This window comes from Bos taurus, chromosome 1 (assembly GCF_002263795.3).
Source record: "Bos taurus isolate L1 Dominette 01449 registration number 42190680 breed Hereford chromosome 1, ARS-UCD2.0, whole genome shotgun sequence".
Lineage (NCBI taxonomy): Eukaryota > Metazoa > Chordata > Mammalia > Artiodactyla > Bovidae > Bos > Bos taurus.
Genome location: NC_037328.1, coordinates 46017102 through 46037664, shown reverse-complemented (window position 1 = coordinate 46037664; position 20563 = coordinate 46017102). Strand labels below are relative to the sequence as shown.

At 36.1% G+C, this 20563-nt stretch overlaps 1 protein-coding gene across 2 annotated transcripts in view; it reads left to right on the top strand.

The window, feature by feature from the left end:
* The window catches only part of ZBTB11 (zinc finger and BTB domain containing 11), a 32927-nt gene extending 21212 nt beyond the window's left edge, over positions 1-11715 (top strand). The window contains exons 6-11 of one of the 2 annotated variants that reach the window (XM_015470868.3): positions 2037-2282; positions 3795-3939; positions 4612-4729; positions 7153-7311; positions 7435-7610; positions 11237-11715. In XM_015470868.3, the coding sequence (XP_015326354.2) occupies positions 2037-2282; positions 3795-3939; positions 4612-4729; positions 7153-7311; positions 7435-7610; positions 11237-11265 (873 nt within the window). In that variant the 3' untranslated portion in view covers positions 11266-11715. Of the gene's footprint in view, positions 1-2036; positions 2283-3794; positions 3940-4611; positions 4730-7152; positions 7312-7434; positions 7611-8198; positions 8755-11236 lie in introns of those variants that run through there. The other variant, NM_001205556.2, reaches the window with a different exon arrangement.
* Positions 11716-20563: the final 8848 nt, after the last annotated feature.

The window sequence follows — 20563 nt, the reverse complement described above, 5'->3', positions numbered from 1 at the left end:
ACTTACACACAAGTTCCAGCCAGTTTTTAAATATCTTACTCTGAAATGTGAATAAACATCAGGTATACAGATTCATGACAAATATTTCAAGTGAAAAACAACTTTGAGGAATTCAAGACTATGCAGTTAGAAGAAAACTAAAAAAAAAAAAAAAAATGCACATAAAACCCAAACCACAAGTATGATTTATATTAGAGATAAAGGAAAAGATTATGTCAGTGAAACAATAATCATGTACTATGTTTTTAAAAGGAAACTTTAAGAAAACAGAATAGTTTTTTAGGAATAAAATGTATAACATATAAAAAAGTCTCTGAAAAGTTAGGAAACATAATTGACTAAATCACTCAGAAGATAAAGAAAACACAAGGTAAGAATGGGAGTGAAAGAAACTGAGGATTGGTCTAGTTGTATTCTAATGTCCAAGTAATTCTAAACAGCATGAAGAGAAAGAAATCATTAATGCAATGAAAAAAACATTTTAGAACTTGAACATAGACGTTTCCTTGTTAAAAGGGCATGTCACATGTTCAGAATCATGGTTTAAAATAATTCTTTACCAAATGCATTATGAAATTTCTGAATCAGGAGACAAAGACAATCTTACAAATTGGAAGAGAGAAAGGAAAAGGGTTAGAATAGTTTCAGACATTTCAGCAGCAACAGTGGAAGCTAGAAGATAAAGGCACAGTATTTTTAATATTATAAAAGGAAATGATTTCTAACTTGAAGTCAATAGTCAGACTATATTTGCGATGGTACAGTAAGAACAGTTTCAAGACTTGCAAGGTCTGCAGAGTTTTACCCCCTAAATTCCTTTTCTCGGGAAGCTGTTGGTAGAGGTATTCCGCCAAAATGATCAAAACATGAGAAATGGAAAACATGGGGTCCAATCTGTGAGACAGTTGCCCCAGTTTGGAACACAGCATAGTGCTTTGACGGAGATATCCCACAAGGTGATGTGTTTAAACCTTCTCTCAGCCAACAATTGAGGGAATGTTTGACAACAAATTAGCACTAAATATGAAGAGAAGTAAAAGGGAAAGCAAAAGGAAAGGGAAGAAAATCATACTGTACTATATTGTCCAGCTGTAATAACATGTGCGTCATCAAATAATGTAAGCACTGAAATTGATCTCACCAAAATGATGATAAAGCTGTCTTGAGCAAGTATGGTAATGAAAGGAACTGTGTGTGTAGAGAGTGAAAGGTGGAGATACTCACCTCCTATTATTCATATTACTCAGAATTGCAGAGATGATCATTAAGAAAGTGTCAAAAAAGTAGAAGTAGTGGACCAACAGGCCAGTTTTATTTATTTTAAAAAAAGTCTTATGGATCATGACTGTGTATAACTTTGATTTTAAAATAAAGAGCAGAGGCTTTCAGCAGTACTTAGCAAGTACAGGATAAAGCTCAAGGACTGGACCTTCCTTGCTGTCCAGTGGCGAAGACTCCGCACGCCCAGTGCACAGGGCCGGGTGCAACCCCTGGTGGGGGAACTAGATCTCACATGCCGCAGCAAAGACCAAAAATCCTGTCTGTCACAGCTAAGACAGCTCAGCCAAATAAATGAAACATAAAAAACAAACACAATGTAAAAATTAAAAGCAAACAAGTCCCAAGGACTATCACAGTTTTATCCTCCCACTTTTTCAAGCCCCTGTGTTGCTCCACCTAACAACTGTTAGTATTCGTGTAATGATAGTGTGCTTCCTTTTGTCTGTCTTACTATTCCTTCAAGGCCCAGCCTCAGTGCTGAGGCTTTTCTTTACTCTGATTACTCCCCCTTCTTAAATATTTCACCTGTTTACATGTAAATCCTTTTTCTGTGGTTAGATTATAAACCCCTGCAGAGTAGAGACTGGGTCTGTCCCTTTTATCTGTATAATCTGGTACCTGGTACACTGTGTCTTTTATAGAGTGTATGTGTTTATGTAATTGTAACAGACAAATGGCAAGTTGAAATATGAGTTGCATTTCACTTAATATTTGTAATGAAAATACATTGAGGCAGAACTTACTTTTTCTTTTAGTTGTGTAAGAAACAGTTTCAGTACAGTGCCTCCTTGCGAGCCCACCTTATTCGACATACCAGGAAAGATGCACCTACTTCGTCCTCTTCCAGTTCCGCATCGAATGAGGCATCAGGGTCATCGTCTGAGAAGGGCAGAACCAAACGAGAATTTATATGTTCCATATGTGGAAGGACATTGCCTAAATTATATTCTCTTCGAATACATATGTTAAAGCACACAGGTGTAAAACCACATGCATGCCAGGTAAAGTCATTATATTTATTTTGTTATTTAAAGAAGACTGGAATATAACTGACAGTAAGACTGGTTGAATCTGGAGCCACATCACTTTAGTAAAATATCCCATAAAGTCCATAACTTTTTCAGTTTGTTGCCTAGGTCAAGGATGATTCCCATTTTTGCTCTTTAATTTGTTGTCTGAAGTTGTAGTTTGAAATAAATCTGTTTAGAGTGTTCAGGAGACTTGATGGAATTCAGAGTGGTACTGGTGAGAATAACCAGCTTCTAAATCATACCTTCATGTTCGGCAGGGCCAGCCTGGCTTGGTAAGGAACCTGTGACTTAAATCTTAGCAGAAATTCTGCCTAAAGTCTGTGTCCTTCTCCAGAGCTGGAGACTAAATGTCAAAATCTGATTGCTGGTTCAGAATCCTGTGATAAGCCAGATTTGGGCTATTTGAAACAGTGAAAAATTTCTAGCAGCACCTGTAGCTTTGCATATAAGGATGACCCACTATTTTTATTGATAGTTTTGGAACCAGTAACATTTTTAATGTTTTTCTCTCTTGTTTTTTTAAGCATTGTATTATGTGAAAAAAGAATGTCAAAGAATAGAATAAACCCTTATGTACCCTTTATCCAGCTTTAGTAGTTATCAACACATGGTCATTTGTGAGTTTTTTAAATTAAAAAAATTTTATTGAAATACAGTTGATTTATAATTTTGTGTTTTAGATATACAGCAAAGTTATTTAGCTATTTATTCATTCTTTTTTAGATTGTTTTCTATTATAGGTTATTAGAAGATACTGAGTGTAGTTCCCTGTGCTGTGTAGTAGGTCCTTGTTGGTTATCTATGCTTAGTTGTGTTTTATATGTACTGTCACTCACTCCCTTCCTACCCCTTCCCTTCAGTTATTTTGAAGCCAAGTCCTAAGCATCATTGTATTCATATATTTAAAAATTAAGTGTTAATTGGACCTCTGGTCTTCAACTGTAGCCCTACTCAAGATGCGTGGGCCATGGAAGATAAGTAAAAAAAATGGAGAGTAAGCATGTAGAAACTGTAATGGCAATTTGACGCTGTTTGACATCTCTATTGTGTTTAACAAAAATCCCTAATAGATTGAGGAAAGGAAAAAAAACTGGTACCTCATCAGAGAGTTTGAGAAGCACTGTTTTAGTTGGTATAGATGTGAATGAGTATATTGTTCTTGACTAAGCTTCCATGTCTCTTTTAATGTATATTGTTTACCAGTTTCAGAAAAGACAGTGTGAGGGTTTTTTGGTACTGTTTTAAGTTCTTCCACAGATTACATGGTTGTAAGAAAAATAGAAATATTTGTTATGTACGGAATGAGGAGATAATCAACGAGCTTAAAATCTTAGGCCCTTGTTTCAACTTAAACGTTGTCATTTTGTTTATAATTTAAGGTTTTAATTTAAAATAGCATACTAGCTTCTCTGTCTTCATTCTTCAGAAACAGCCCTTAACTCTTTTTCTGTTTTACTTGTTTAAATACCCATGCTGCTTTAGGTCTGTGGAAAGACTTTCATCTACAAACACGGTCTAAAATTACACCAGAGTCTCCATCAATCACAGAAGCAGTTCCAGTGTGAACTATGTGTGAAGTCATTTGTTACCAAAAGGAGTCTTCAAGAACATATGAGTATTCACACAGGTAATGAGAAATTTACATTGACATAGTTACATGTTATATACTGTTAGCTTACCTAGTGTATTGATTATGCTATAAGACTGTATATGTGCAGTTTTTTTAATTAATGAGAGTAAAGCTTAAAAATTGTTCTTACATCTAGTTTTAGAGCTATCTTATTTGTATAAAAGTTTTTTAATTAGTGCACATGTCTGCTTCATGTCAATGTATGGCTAAATCCACCACAATATTATAAAGTAATTATCTTCCAATTAAAAGAAATTAATTTTTAAAAAAGTTAAGCAATAAGCAGATGTAGCTGTCAACAAGTATGTGGTTTATAATTTTATTAGAATTTTTAGTCCACATATACTAATTTGCACATGTTTAAAGCAGTTACGTAGAAGTGGCTGATGAAGGGTAGATAATCTGCTGTAGAACTTGTATACAACTCTACACTGTTATAATCCAGATGACCATGCAAACCTCCCAAATTCTTTGGGCAGTAGTGGCCTCACTAGTACTATACTGAGAGGAAATAGGATATTTGACATAGTTTGTTATTCTTAGAAGGTGGGTGCCAAAAGTCATAGCTTCTGTGTTCACTTGATAAAGTAGCTTCTGAAGTATGACATAAAGCATTGTTAGAAGAGCACCCGATCACTGGATTTGTGACATGCTTTTTAATTCTTATAGGAGAGTCCAAGTACCTTTGCTCAGTTTGTGGAAAGTCTTTTCATAGAGGCTCTGGGCTTAGCAAGCACCTAAAGAAACACCAACCAAAGCCTGAGGTTCGAGGCTATCATTGTACTCAGTAAGTATTTAGTATGTGAACCATTCAATTAATTGATGTTCTTAGTTCATTTGAAAGTTGTTTCAAAGGAAAATATTTGAGGTGGCTGAAGTTGATTAGATATAGTTTGATACAGTATCACTTGATAATGTGTCTCTTTCAAAGTTCAACTGTAATTGAACTCTGCTAAGGAAATGGAACTTGAATATTCATATGTAATTATATAAACATACACACATACATATCTGAGGTGATGGATGTGTTAATTAACGATAGGAATCCTTTCACAATGTGCATGTGTGTGTGTATACATACATATTGAATCATCATGTTTTACACATTAAATACCTTACAGTTTTGTCAGTTACACCTCAGTAAAACTGAAAAAAGAAAATAGTTGAATCTAATAGTAAACTATTATTTTACTTTAAAAAAAAATACTATTTGTTTACTCTTGATTTTAATCAGTTTGCCTTTGTCTAGGTGTTCCTATTTATTTAGCAGTTTTATTTGCATTATAAATCTCATACCATATGAATCATTCATTTTAAATGCCTTAAAGAAATTCTTCAAATGTGCGGCCTAGGGGTAGGGACTATAGGAATGAACGGTCCCTTGGTGCCAGGCAGAGATTCTTAATAGGCAATTCTTCTGAAGTACTGGACTTGTTGCTCATTTCTCTTTTTCTTCAGACTCCTTTCCTCTCCCTCTTTTCCCAGAACCTCCTGAGATCCCTTTTATAAAGTTCATATAACATAGCATTTATCATGTTAAAGTGTTCAGTTCAGTGGCTCTCGGTACATTCAGTGTTGTGCAAGCATCACCACTGATCCAGAATGCCTTTAACACTCAGCCAGGCAGTTTACAATCCTGCCATGGTCTTCTCTTTCTGTTTGTGCAGAGTCAGCTATCAGTGAGAGCATGGAGCATTTTCAGCTCTTTTCCGAGCATGTGCCAGCCCTGGGCAAATAATTTGCCTGGGAATATGTGAGAGTTTTTCAAAGGTCTTATTTCCTGAAGTATCTCATTCTCCAGCCTTTCCTCCCAACTGCCATTCCTTGCCCCAGCAGCTGTGGCTAATACCTTTACCTTTAAATGTTTCCAACCAATCCCTCCTGTCTACTCTTCCCACCACTCCCAAGTCCTCAGCCCTGGGGGAATTTGGCTACATAAAAGCAAGCACTTTGAGAGGTACCAGGTAGTTCAAAACAACTACAGTTCGGTTTAAGTCCCTCTAATACTGTGAACCCATAGAGAGAATGAATTCTGTCTACTGAGCTGAGGAGCCAGGGGATGGGGTCAGGGTGAGTTGAAATGCCACAAAGCTCTTTTACCAGGATTCAACAATTTTTTTCTTAATTAAATAATTACCTGGTTGCTGTAAACTTTTAATCAGTTTCCAGAGCACTAGTAAAATTGATTCTGACTGTTTTTGCCACTTTGTCTACTGATTTTGTGGAAGGTTGGGCTTTTGGAGTTACCAACTCTGCCCATATTTGCTGATGTCACTCTGATCAGTCTTATTTTTATTTTTTACAGATTTTTTGATGTGTACCATTTTTAAAGCCTTTTTTGAATTTGTTTCAGTATTGCTTCTGTTTTATATTTTGGTTTTTTGGCCATGAGGCATGTGGGATCTTAGCTCCCTGACCAGGAATCAAACCCACAACCCCCTGCATTTGAAGGGGAGGTCTTAACACTGGACCGCAGGGAGTCCCCTTACTCAGTCTTATTTTAAAAGAAAAGTAGTTTATTATGCATACCTTTATAGCTGCAAATGTAAGAAAACCCAGTTTAAACTGGCTTGAATGAACTAGGAGTCTGAATGGTTTAATGTAAATTGATTTCAGATTCATTAGCACTTGATGTCTGTGAGACTCAATGTGGATAAGACAGTGGCAATGGTTTCAGCCTCACATCCCCTCAACTCCCAAATTGTCAAGCTGCATTTCTCATGTTCCTGTAAAAGCCCTGAGGTCACTCCTATTGAATCTGGCTAAGGCATTTGGTCTTGTGTGGATCAATCACAGTGGCTGAGAGAATGCTGTGCTCTGATTGACCTACACCTAAGTCAGTTGCTCCATCCTTATGGGCAGGAGTAAATCCTACCCCCAGCAGATGGACAGAATGGGAGAGGGTGAAAAGGGATGTAAAAAGGGCACATCCCAAGGAGTTGAGGAGAAGATAGAAGATAATCACCTTTATGATAACCTTTGGGAGCTTTGCAGGATTCTTTCTAAAATGTTTCTAGTACTCTGGAACTGAAGGAACTTAACACACTCCAGCCTTGATGCAAGATTGCAATACTAAGGTTTTGTTTTGTTTTGTTTTAAATTGGGATCATCTTGTAGAGTTCTAGAAACCCAGGAATATACTGAGTTCTTGGAAACTTCTTTTAAAAGAATAAGATGATCCATTTGGGTGAATGGACTTTGTTATTGCAGATGTGAGAAAAGTTTCTTTGAAGCTAGAGACCTTCGCCAGCACATGAACAAACATCTTGGTGTGAAGCCATTCCAGTGCCAATTTTGTGATAAGTGCTATAGTTGGAAGAAAGACTGGTATTCCCATGTGAAATCTCATTCTGTCACTGAGCCGTACAGGTGGGTAAATCTGGGGTGAATCTGAGCTTAATTGAGATATGTATGTACTTGGATTAATTGTTAGTCCATTAGTATGGTTTTGGTGTTTAGGAAAAGGTAATTTGAGTTTTTCGTCTATTTTAGATGTAATATATGTGGCAAAGAATTTTACGAAAAAGCATTGTTCAGAAGGCATGTAAAGAAAGCTACCCATGGAAAAAAAGGACGAGCAAAGCAGAACCTGGAACGGGTGTGTGAACAATGTGGAAGAAAATTCACTCAGCTGAGAGAGTATAGAAGACACATGAACAACCATGGAGGTAACTGCACTTCATGGAGGTTAATAGATAGACCTTTAAATAGAATACAGACCAGTCCAGTAGTGGTTCTTCATTTTCCATTCCTCTTGTCTGTTATCTTATCTTCCTTAATGAGAGATTAATCCCATATTATGGAAGGTGTATTCAAATAATAGCAGTGATTGTGAATCTGACTACCTAATTGTTGTGTAGATAGGTAGATTCCTTTCTTAGTGAGCTTAATATTCTGTATTAATATTTTTATTCTGGAATGGATTACTTGAGCTTCTGTTTTTTTATCCTAGGATTATAGGATTGCTGGGAAGGTGTAAAGGGACTTTCACAGAAACTCAAAATTGTCTCAGAGTAACTTCTATCCATAGGAACATCTTTAGAGAGGTTATATCCAGAATCTGCTTTATTCTAAGGGAAACCATTTGGCCCTAACTAAAAGATGGCCATAGTCAAGATAGTAACGTTTATGGGCTACTGTACTTTAAAGCATTATTTATCAGGCAGCTGTAATAAATTTTGGTACTTGGACCTTGCCACACACACACACACACACCCACCTCTCTTTTCCTTTTTTTTTTTTTTTCCTTTTACTAGGAGTTAAGCCATTTGAGTGCTTAACATGTGGAGTTGCTTGGGCTGATGCCCGATCTCTGAAACGCCATGTCAGAACACATACAGGTGAACGGCCTTATGTCTGTCCTGTGTGTAGTGAAGCCTACATAGATGCTAGAACACTCCGTAAACATATGACTAAATTCCACAGAGATTATGTGCCTTGCAAGATCATGCTGGAAAAAGATACCCTTCAGTTTCATAACCAGGGAACTCAAGTGGAGCATGCTGTTAGCATCTTAACAGCAGATATGCAGGAACAAGAAAACAATGGTCCTCAAGAACTTGAAACTGTGGTAGTGACGGGAGAAACTATGGAAGCTCTTGAAGCTGTTGCAGCGACTGAAGAATGTCCGTCAGTATCTACACTCTCTGACCAAAGTATTATGCAAGTGGTTAATTATGTGTTGGCACAGCAGCAAGGACAGAAGCTCTCTGAAGTCGCAGAAGCTATTCAAACTGTTGAAGTAGAGGTGGCACATATTTCAGAAACAGAATGAATGTAGTAATAGAGATAAAAAGAAGCGACATCTCATGTATATTGAACTCACAGAACATTTGTTTACAATACTGTATGACTATCTGCCTGGAGTTTGTATGTACAGGCTCTGGGCTATTTGGTGGTGTTTTAACATACAACGATTTGTCTAGCTAATGGTTCTGTAGAAAAGTCCATTTACTGTAAACAAATTGAAAACAAATCTATTTGGTGGCAGTGGATTATCATGGTATACTTCTTACGAATTAATGTTTAAAAAGAACTGTACTAAATTAAAAACCGTACAGTTTTATTTGCATTTTGACTTGATTATATATACTTTTAATTTAAAAGGCTGTACTAATTGGCTTTCTTGTTTATTCTCAAAATATAGAGGTTCTGTGATTTCATTTGCCCTGTTTATGGGTTAAAAATTCTAATATAAAACATTTTAGTAGGATGCATAGGTATGTTACATTTTTTTAAATGCTTCACATCTGTGATTCTTGACTTACTATTTATTTTATCCCTTTATAAAGTCAGGGATTCTTTATTCTGTTGTAAAGCACTTAATGAGTTACATGTTGTAATCAAGTTTGCACAGTGTACTTAATCTGTATGGGGAACCCTTAAATGAATAGCTAATTTTTCAAATGCAATTCAAATGCATGAAATGCCTATTAAGCCTTACTATGCTAACCTTCAAGGCAAGTAAATTGACCATGAGCAAAGAACACTGTTAATAATCTCTGTTGATGGGAAGTTTCTCCTTGATAACAAGAAAATAAATGGGGGTGGGGGAAAAGGTTAAAACTAGGTTTGGTTGTTTGCAGCTTTTGTATCATGTTTAATTGTTTAATTTTGTTAAAAAAACTGCAGTTTAGAAATAGGATAGCAATATAGGTATCTACAGCAGTCCTGTGGATACCATATGATTGTCAAGTAATTTCAGAATATTGAAAATTCTTCAGTTCAACCCTCATTATAGTATACTACTTAAAGGAATTGATTATGGCCCACCAAATTGTTAAAAGTAAATTCTTTTTAAAAGTTGCCTGAAAAATTAATTTGTGTGTTTGATTTTTAAATTCCCACCTCTGTAAGCTATCTAATTTTCTCATTTTTCAAAATAACCATGGGGAGATATCACATTTCTCTCCTGGGATACTACCACTCAAGTTATAATTGTTAAAATTAAACTTCTAAGTATTAGAATAAGCTAATATAAGGTGTAAAATTAAGATATAAGCAAATCACATGTAAATCATTCCTAAAGCACAAGAAAAGAATGTGCCTTGATGTATATATATTATTAAAATGCTTATTCCGGTTTACTTTAAGTGGCTTAAAAGAAAAATAAATGTGATGCCATGCATGTGCTATACCTGCATATGTAATATTTGCATTTGCACATTTCCCATTGTTTCGGTAGCTGTGTGGCTGACTTTCAATTTTAAGTGGATTGACATAACAGTCTACAGCTTTATAATGGCTGCTTGTTTAATCGTATGTTTCAGTTAGTGAAAATGTATTTCAATCTAAAATTTGGAATTGTCTTTATGTTCCATTGTCACCACTGTTATTAGATTTAGTTAATTGGGTAAGACCATTAATGTATGTCATAAATATGTAAATAAAAGATGTTGAATCTTGTTTAAAGCATAAGCTTTGAAGTTAAGCTTGTCACTATTTTCAGCTCATAAGTCAGTTGCTGTTATTTATTATTAAGTTAATCCATTTTTAAAGAGGAGGGGAATTGAACACATAAAAAATAACCACTGAGGGAACATATAATACTATTAAGACTTATTATTAAACATAATCTTAACAACAAAATCAAAAGTAGTACAATTAACTGCCATGTTTGGATAATTTAAGTGTGTTTAGAGAATTACATAAATTTCATGCAGAAGTAAGTATAAAGATTCCAAAAATTCAGTTTTATATTTCCATGGAGAAACCGTTTATAATAATTCCTTTCTAAAAGCACACATTGATTTGTTGTTGTCAGATCAGGTATCTCCTGATTAAATCTGCTTGTTAGTGCTGTTTTATTAAATTTCAGTGGCTTTTTACGTAATTTCACAGTTACTTTAACTGCTGGATTTAGTCTAGACCTTCAGTGTCTTTTTATCTTTTTTAATAGCTGTGGTGTAACTGTACATGATGCTTCCCACTCATAACTGAATTAGAGGATTCAACCTATAATGGCAGTTTAAACCTTAAGGAACCATGGAGGTTCCTAAACAGGGGTTTTACATGTACTGTTTGGATAAATATATCAGGCTTATTTTATAGTCTGTTATCTGAAGTTTTGAAGTGAATACTGCTGTTTATTGGATTTCTCCAGAATGTTATAAATGTTAAGAGTACAGGTTGTTGCTTAGTCGCTGAGACTCTTTGTGACCCCATGGTCTATAGCCCCCGAGGCTCCTCTGTCCATGGGATTTTCCCAGGCAAGAATACTGGAGTGGGTTGTCATTTCCTTCTCCGGGGGATCTTCCTAACCCAGAAACTGAACCCACATCTCCTGCATTGGCAGGCGGATTCTTTACCACTGAGCCATCTTGACTTTGGGCTTAATTTGCTGCCTCTTTCCAGTTTACCACCATTCAGGTAAGGCCTGCTGACTTTTATCTTTTCTAATGTATATACTTAATGCTGTGAGTTTCTTCTAAACTCAGCTTTCACAGCATTCCACACATTGGGATATGGTACTCCTTCACTGTTACTTGATTTGAAATATTTTTTAATTTTCATTATAATTTATTCTTTCACATATATTTTACTTCTAAACATAGAGGGTTTTGGGGTTATCTTTTTTGTTAGTGATCTCTAAAATTATTTTACTGTGATTAAAAATATATTGTGTATTTTTTATTCTTTAACATTTGATGAGGGTTATTTTTTATGGATAAGCAGTGGTCAATTTTTGTAAATGTTTCATGAGAACTTAATTTTATGCAGTGTGGAGGCATTGTTTTAATATGTGTCAATTAAATGATTATTTTTGTTCAAATATCCTGTACCCCTATTCTTTTTTTCCTGCTTGTTGGTTCTATCAGTTAGAAAAATACCTCTACCTGTATGAATGTAGATTTGCCTATTTCTCCTCCTTTTAATAATCCTGGCAGTTTTTGCTTCATATATCTTGAAGCTGTTACTAGTTGTCTAATACAGAATTGTTTTCCTGGTGAGTTAAACCTCGTATCATTATGAAAGGGTAAAATGAAGAGCCTTTGGTAATGCTCCTGGCTTTACGTCTACTTTGAAATTAAAATAGCTACAGGGGCTTCCTGGTGATCCAGGGGTTAAGAGTCCACCTTACAGTTCAGGGGACTTGGGTTCCATCTTTGGGGAAGTAAGATCACATATGCTGCAGGGCAAATAAGCCCCGGTGCAGCAGATACTAAGCTCACATACTGCAGCAGGAGATCCTGCATGCCACAACCAAGACCTGACACAACCAAATGAATATTTTTAAAATAGTAAAATATCTACATCAGGATTTTTTGGGGGGGTGGTATTCACGTGGTACATTTTACCATGCTTATTGCTGTCAGCCTGCTCATAACCTCATATTTAAGGTATGTCTCTTATACATAGTATATGATTGGCTTTTTTGGCTGTGCAGCCTGTAATATCTTAACTCCCTGACCAGGGATTGAACGTATGCTCCCTCCAGTGGAAACATGGAGGCTGAGCCACTGGACCACCAGAAAATTTCCTATGGTGGTTTTGAAAAAAAAAAAAAGTCCAGGCTGCCAATCTTTGTCTTTTCATAGGAATATTAGTTCAGTTAGAAAGTGCTCAGTCATTCAATCGTGTCTGACTCTTTGTAACCCGTGGACTGTAGCCTGCGTCTGTCCGTGGAATTCTCCAAAAATACTAGAGTGGGTAGCCATTCCTGTCTGCAGGGAAATCTTCCCAACCCAGGGATCAAACCCTGGTCTCCTGCATTGCAGGCAGATTCTTTGCCATCTGCTGCTGCTGCGTCGCTTCAGTAGTGCCCGACTCTGTGCGACCCCATAGACGGCAGCCAACCAGGCTTCCCATCCCTGGGGTTCTCCAGGCAAGAACACTGGAGTGGGTTGCCATTTCCTTCTCCAATGCATGAAAGTGAAAAGTGAAAGTGAAGTCGCTCAGTCGTGTCCGACTAGCGACCCCATGGACTGCAGCCTACCAGGCTCCTCTGTCCATGGGATTTTCTAGGCAAAAGTACTGGAGTGGGGTGCCATTGCCTTCTCCGCTTTGCCATCTGAGCCACCAGGAAAGCCAACTAGAAAACATGACATGGAGTAGGAAATGGTAACCCTCTCCAGTATTCTTGCCTGGAAAATTACATGGATGGACGAGCCTGGTGGGCTAGTCAAGGGGGTGGCAAAAACACCAGACATGACTTAGTGACTGAACCCACACAAAGGCAATGTATAATATACAAATTTTACTGCTGTGTAAAGCAAATAAAGATTTCTCAAAATTTAAACAAAAAAAAATTACTGACATATTTGCATATAAATCTACCACTTGAGTTTTTCATTCCTTGCTGTTAAGTTCTTGGCACACGGGCATCCATTTCATGAGTTGTAGGCAGTGTAAATTCAGATACATATCAACACTTTACAACAGATGTGAAAACACGTAAGAGGCATATAGTTCATTAACTCCCACACCAGTGGTAATTACTGTTATACAATTAGGCCTTATGTTGACCCCATTTCCCCTAGAAAACCCTCTGTGGATTTTCCTAAATCTTGACTGAAGGTTTTTCTTAAACTTTAAAAGTTATCCTGTATATATATGTGTGTGTGTGTGTGCTAGTTTTCTCTTTAGCATCTACTATTCTCCAGGTACCTAGATCCAGACCCCCTAGTCATGGGATGCTTCCGTCAGTGATTCAGCCAATGAATTCCTTAGCAATGTCTCTGATCTGTTGCTTCTATGTATGCTCAGTCATGTCTGACTCTGCAACCTCAAGGACTATTAGCTCATCAGGCTACTCTCTCCATAGGGTCTCTCAAGGAAGAATACTGGAGTGGGTTGCCATTTTCTACTCCAGGGGATCTTCCTGACCCAGGGATCAAACCCACATCTCTTTGATCTCCTGCATTGGCAAGTGGATTCTTTACCACTTCACCACCTGGGAAACCCTGTTAACATAGTACTCTTTTAAGACTTAATAAACTCACAAATGCAGTATATTACCAATATCTTGGCTTTCCAGTTTTCATGCTTGCCCTGTTTTTTTCTTACATTACTTCAGATTAATATCTGAAATTGCTCTTAATCTTGAACCTTCCTAGTTTTCTAGTGGCTCTATGTCCACAGCAGGGAAGTCATAAGTTAGTAATGAAAGTGTGTAATGTGACAAGAGATGGCTGTTGTCAGGATCTTTCTCCATTTCAGTATGATGGCACTACCAGCACCCCTTAAGAGATGGCACAGAACGGCAGCTCTTTTTGTGTTCTTGGCAGTGTGGCACGTGGTATCTTAAGTTCCCCCAAGAGGGATCAAACTCACACATCCTGCGTTGTAAGTGCAGAATCTTAACCACTGAACCACCAGGGAAGTCCCATGCCTGCTTCTTCAGTTCCTCCTATTGGAGAAAGCAAGGCCTGTAGTAAAATGTATACTTAAGATTCCCAGTTGTCTTCCTTGGAGCATCTCATAGTCGATGCCTACTGTAGCATTCAAATAAGATAGAATGAGAACAAACCTGTTTAAAATCAACTGGGAAAGTGACATTATCTTCTCAGAGTGACCCTTTGAGAATGTAACTATATTTAAATGATGTTTTGGGAAATTTACTGGTATGGTAATGCATATAACTGTTCATACACAGATTAATATTCTCTCACAGCAAATATATTTGGGGGGGTCTTATATCAAACTTAGTATTATTAGATTCATGGTTAAGAGACATACCTTGTCAATCTATTAAGTCAAACCACTGTCCACATTTTAGGTTTTTTTTTTAACTTTCTTTTAAAGAGCAGTTTTAGGTTCATAGCAAAACTAAGTGGAAAAGTAGACATTCCTTATATAACCGTATTCCCACATACACACCTTTTCATTCTCAGTTGCATCTTCAGTTAGATCTGCTTTAACCGTTTGCAAATACTTTACCTAATTAGTATCAATACTTGCATTCTTTCCATATTATTTTCTTTGCAGTACTTGATACAAAGGTGGTGGTGTTCATTCGCTCAGTCGTGTCCGACTCTGCGACCCCATGTACTGCAGCACACCAGGCTTCCCTGTCCTTCACCATCTTGTGGATGTCCACCAGTTCCCGATGTCAAAACTCATGTCCATTGTCAGTGATGCTACCAACTTATCCTCTGTTGTCCCCTTCTCCTGCCTTCAATCTTTGCCAGCCAGCATCAGTGTTTTTTCTAGTGAGTCAGCTCTTTGCATCAGGTAGCCAAAGTATTTGAGCTTCAGCATCAGTCCTTCCAGTGAATATTCGGGACTGATTTCCTTTAGAATTGATTGGTTTGATCTCCTTGCAGTCCAAGGGACTCTCAAGAATCGTCTTCTCCAACACCACAGTTCAAAAGCATCAGTTCTTAGATGCTCAGCCTTTATGGCCCAACTGTCACATCCATACATGACTACTGGAAAACTATAGCTTTGACTATATGGGCCTTTGTCAGCGAAGTAATCCTCTGCTTTTTAATATGCTGTCTAGGTTTGTCATAGCTTTTCTCCCAATGAGCATCTTTTAATTTTATGGCTGCAGTCACCATCTGCAATGATTTTGGAACCCAAGAAAATAAAATCTGTTTCCATTGTTTTCCCATCTAATTGCCATGAAGTGATGGGAACAGATGCCATGATCTTAGTTGTGTGAATGTTGATACAATATTTCTTTTTATTAAAATCACGGCATAATAATTATATATTCTTCAAGTATTATTTAGGAACTTTATTTTCAGTCATGGTTACATGGGTAAATTCATAGTTGCTACTGATCTTACCAGTTCACATTAACTAAGATTAGTCATGGAATTCTAAAAGCAGTTATATATATAATAGATAATATAAATCTTTATATCTAAATATAATTTAGATATATATTAATATATATATATAAAATAAAAGCAGGAATAAAATAACTTCAGCTATATAACTATCATGAGATCAGGAAAATACTGCTGGATTCTGAGTGAAATTCATTTTTGGTGTATTTGGATGACATCAATCAGTTATACTTGTCATCCTTGATATTCTACATAGTATACAACTTTTTTTTCTAAATATTAAGCAATGTGAATTCAGCTGATAAGAAAAATAAGACACTCCCAAAGAGGACTTATACTTACAAGAAAACAAAGTTTAGAACAGAACATCTACATTAAAAAAACACAAGATGTGAATAAGAGTTCTATGTCCACGTGCAATAATTTAGTAGGTGTTTATTGTGATGTAGCCCAAGGCTTTTGGTCTGAAAAGTTCTCACATCCGTGAGGCCCAAGCATGACAGCTAATTTACCTTATTTAGAGATACCTCTATTCCCCACTCAGTTCTCCAGTTATCCAAGTAACGTGGGATAAACATAGAAAATTTGGAAACTATAGGGAAATGAAGTAAAATGTAAATAACTAAAACCAATTATTACTAACAGTGGATTCTTGTGGGGGTAAAGGGCTACATATCACCAAGGGACTTTTCATGCAGAAGTTCAATCATGAGTTTCCAAAATTTGTCTTCACTGTGGCGATGGGAAGCTTGGTATGTTGCTCTTCCCTGAAACTAGCAGCTGTTATCTCCTCAAAGATCTGATTTCTGCCTCTGGGCCCCTCCTCTGAGATGTCTTTCCCTTATTCACTTATTCTCTCAGCCTTGTGGGTAGTCAGTTTCTACCTGCAGTTGCTACTTCTACACCTGAGAGTTCTGATGTTAACAATTCTTTGTATTAGTTTGCCCTCACTGATAAAATGCTGAAGAATCTTTCAAAAAAATTCAACACCTACTTCTGATAAAAGCTCTTAGGAGAGCTGGGAATTTATGGGGACTTCCTTGGTGGTCAAGTTGCTAAAATTCCATGCTCCCAATGCAGGGAGTCTAGGTTCTATCCCTGGTCAGGGAACTAGATCACAAACGCTGCAACTAAGAGTTCACATGCTGCAACTAAAGACTGAACATCCAGCATGTTGTAACTAAGGCCTGGCACAGCCAAATGTTTTATTTTTTAAAAATTAGGAATTTATGTTTTGTTTTTAACATGTTTACCTTGGTCCTAAAGTCAGGGGCTTATTTAAAACCCTGGAGACATTGCTCTGAGAATAAAGCAAGGATATCCATTTATTCTACTACTGTTCAATATTGTATTAGAGGTATTAAGGAATACAATTAGACAAGAAAAATAACCACAAAAATTGATAAAAGTCATCTCTTTGCAAATGATATTATGGTACACCTAGGAAATTCTTGAGAATCAATGATAAAACTCTGAAGAATTTAGTAAGATAGCAGGAGACAGAATTAACATATAGAAACTGCCTTCATATCCTGAAATAACCAGCACATGATAGAGAAAACCTCATTTTAATAGCAACAAAGATGACTGACTATTTAGGAAGAAGTTTAACAAGAAATATGCAAAACCTATGAGAAAAAATTTAACACCCCAAAAATACAAAAGCACACTACTTCTGATTAGGATGGCTTAATATCATAAAGATTTAACTAAAAGTAGATCTTGACCTCAAAAATGCACAAGAATATACTCCAAGTGGATGAGGAATCTTTAAATTTTAAAATGAAACAATACATTTTAAAATGAAGCACTACAAAAACAACATGAACGCATCTTTGACTTCAGTATAGAGAAAGTCTTTATAACTACTAACAAAATTGAAAATCAATAAGCAAAGTTCACTATATATAAAAGGAAGCTTTCTGTATTACAAAGAACTCCATAATTAAAGCCAGAGGCAACTAATAATTGGGATAGAATATTTACAGAATATATAAAGTTAAAAAATGACAGATTCTTAAAATTTGAGAAAGACCAAAAACCCAATAATAAAATGGAATGAAATAGGCTATTCATAAAAAGAATCTCAAACTTCCCCTAAACCTATGAAAAGATATTCAATCTCACTCATAGCTAGAGAGATGCAAATTAAAATTACTCTAACATCCCATTTTAAAAAACCTATCAGAGATGGCAAAAATTAAAAAAGCATGGCAAACACATTGTGCTGGCAAGGCTGTGGGAAGAGGCACTCATACATTTCTGGTGGGGAAACCAACTGGTACAATCCTTAAGGAGAATTTGACAATATCTAATAAGAATAGATATGCATATGTATATGCATATATATTTTTTGGCCCAGCATCCTACTTCTGGGAGTTTACCTGAAGGAAGATACATCCCAATAAAAAAATACACGTGTACAGGTTATTCAATTACAGCACTGTAATGGCAAAACATTGGGAATGACCTAAATGCCCATACAAATAAGAATAATTGCACTGACTATGGTATATTCCCACAGTAGAGTATTATGCAGCCTTTAAAAATTTTTTTTGAGAAAGATCTCCATGAACTGGCATAGTTTCCAGGATATACTATAAAGGGTGGGGCGGGGTGGAGAGGATAGGATTAACTATATTACATTTCATGTAAGAAATCAGATATAATAAACACCAATTTATTTATTTATTCAAAAGGAAACAAGGATAAACCAAAGATGGATTACTTATAGGGGATAGGTGCAAACAAGATAGAAAGGACAGGAGGAAGAGAATGAGAAAGAATAGGGAGTGACATGTTTGTACAGTTTTAACTTTTAGACCTATGCTAATATTTCAAATAACATTAACAAGGAGTGAGCAGGAATTATGAAACACAAATGCATTACAAGTGAGTAATACAACCACCCTAAAAGGGGGAGCAAATAACTAACCTTTGTAAACCAGTATTTTATGTACTTTTAATACTATAAAGGAACTATATTTGTATATAGTTAGTAGTTTTTTATTGGGAAATTACGAATAACTCTGGAACTACCTTGTGTATTCTAGAAATTAAGCACATAAGTGAAAAGATTATAAATAGTCAAAGTCAGATTTCTTACTGTTGGACGAGTAATAAATAAGAAAGGAGAAAGACTAGAATGAATCTGGTGTTGGTGTTGTAATGGAAGTATCTATATGAACTCAAGGAGATACATACATAGTATATACATACATATACACATACAATTCACACACACAAATACATAACACCTAACAGATCTAGAAATTGATACAGATGTATATATACATACATATTTTTCTAGCTCTGTTAAGCAGGCTGGAAGCAATGACACTTCAGTACCAAAGTGTACACTTAGTGCAGATTTTGGCTTCTAAATAGGTTCTGAAAGGAACCATGGATGCTTACAGAAATCATTGATTCTAAGGTGAGAGAAGAGAAAATACGAGATGAGTCCAGAACATCTTCTGGTGCCAGAAAATATTAAGAATGGTGACATGTCAAAAAGGCACAGGGGTCAATGCAAAGGGGTTTGCATGGGCAAATGTGGGAGTTTGAGTAATAAAATATATGATAGTAATGCACTCTAACCTATGGAATAACATTAAAAACACATGAGCCCATTATCAACATAGTATTTGAATAAAGAATGCAGATGGAAATTTCCGAACAGAATTTGAACTACTAAAAGTAGAAGCAAAGATGAAAATAGAAAACTCATCATTTGGCAAATCCTACATTAATAACTGTTTCAATAAAAAGCCTAAGGAAAAAACCCCCAGAAACAAAAACTATGAATGTCTGCCAATTAGTGGGCAAAAATATGAGCAATATGAGACAATAATTTCCCCATAAGATACTAATTACAAATGGAAAAATTACAAATTTGACACTGGATACATCTGGCAAATACCACCCTAACCAAGTGGTCAAAATTAACATTACTATTAAGAGGACATGGAGGAGGAAATGGCAACCCACTCCAGTGTTCTTGCCTGAAGAATCCCAGGCACAGGGGAGCCTGGTGGGCTGCTGTCTATGGGGTCGCACAGAGTCGGACACGACTGAAGGGACTTAGCAGCAGCAGTAAGAGGACAAACTGACATCATGTGCTTGCAGATGCACTGAGTATCCATCAGGTGTCTTTTGCCAAAAGTGCATTAAACAATTTAAACATTAGGGAAACCCTAAACTGGGAGATCTTTTACAAATTGGCCTGTACTTTTCAACAAGTCTAAGGTCATAAAAGACCGTAGTTGAAGATTCACTTCATTATCACACTTTGTTTAACTGTCATCTCTCTTAAACTCCTTTAATCTGGGACTCTTCGGAGTTTGTCTTTTACGACCTTAGACTTTTTGAAAAGTATAGGCCAGTTTGTAAAAGTGGAGCAAATGGTGAAATCTTAGTAAGGTCTGTAGAATAGTAGTAAAAGGTGACAGTGTTTTAATAATGTTAATTCCCTGATTTTGACAATTGTCCTGTGGTTATATGTTGTCACTAGAAGAACATGGGAAATACTTCATATATTTTTGCAATGTTTTCTAAGTTTGAAATCTTCTCAAAATGAAGTTGAAAAAAATTAAAAAGTATCATCTCAGCAAGAAAGTAACTTGAAAAATTGCTCCACAGTGTATCAAACTAACCTTGATAATTAGTTATAAGAAAACAAATTAATAGCCTTAATTTGTAATTAAACTAGAAATGAATCTTAATTCTAAAATGTAGTTCAATCTTTTCATTTACTAAGACTTGACCTATTGGACAAGAGCATTGTAAACATTAAGAAAATATTCAGAGATACTCAATGGCAGCCACTAGTAACAGAATACCTTCTAACACTTAGGAATTTTCGAAGATATGCTTTGGCAAGGACTTCC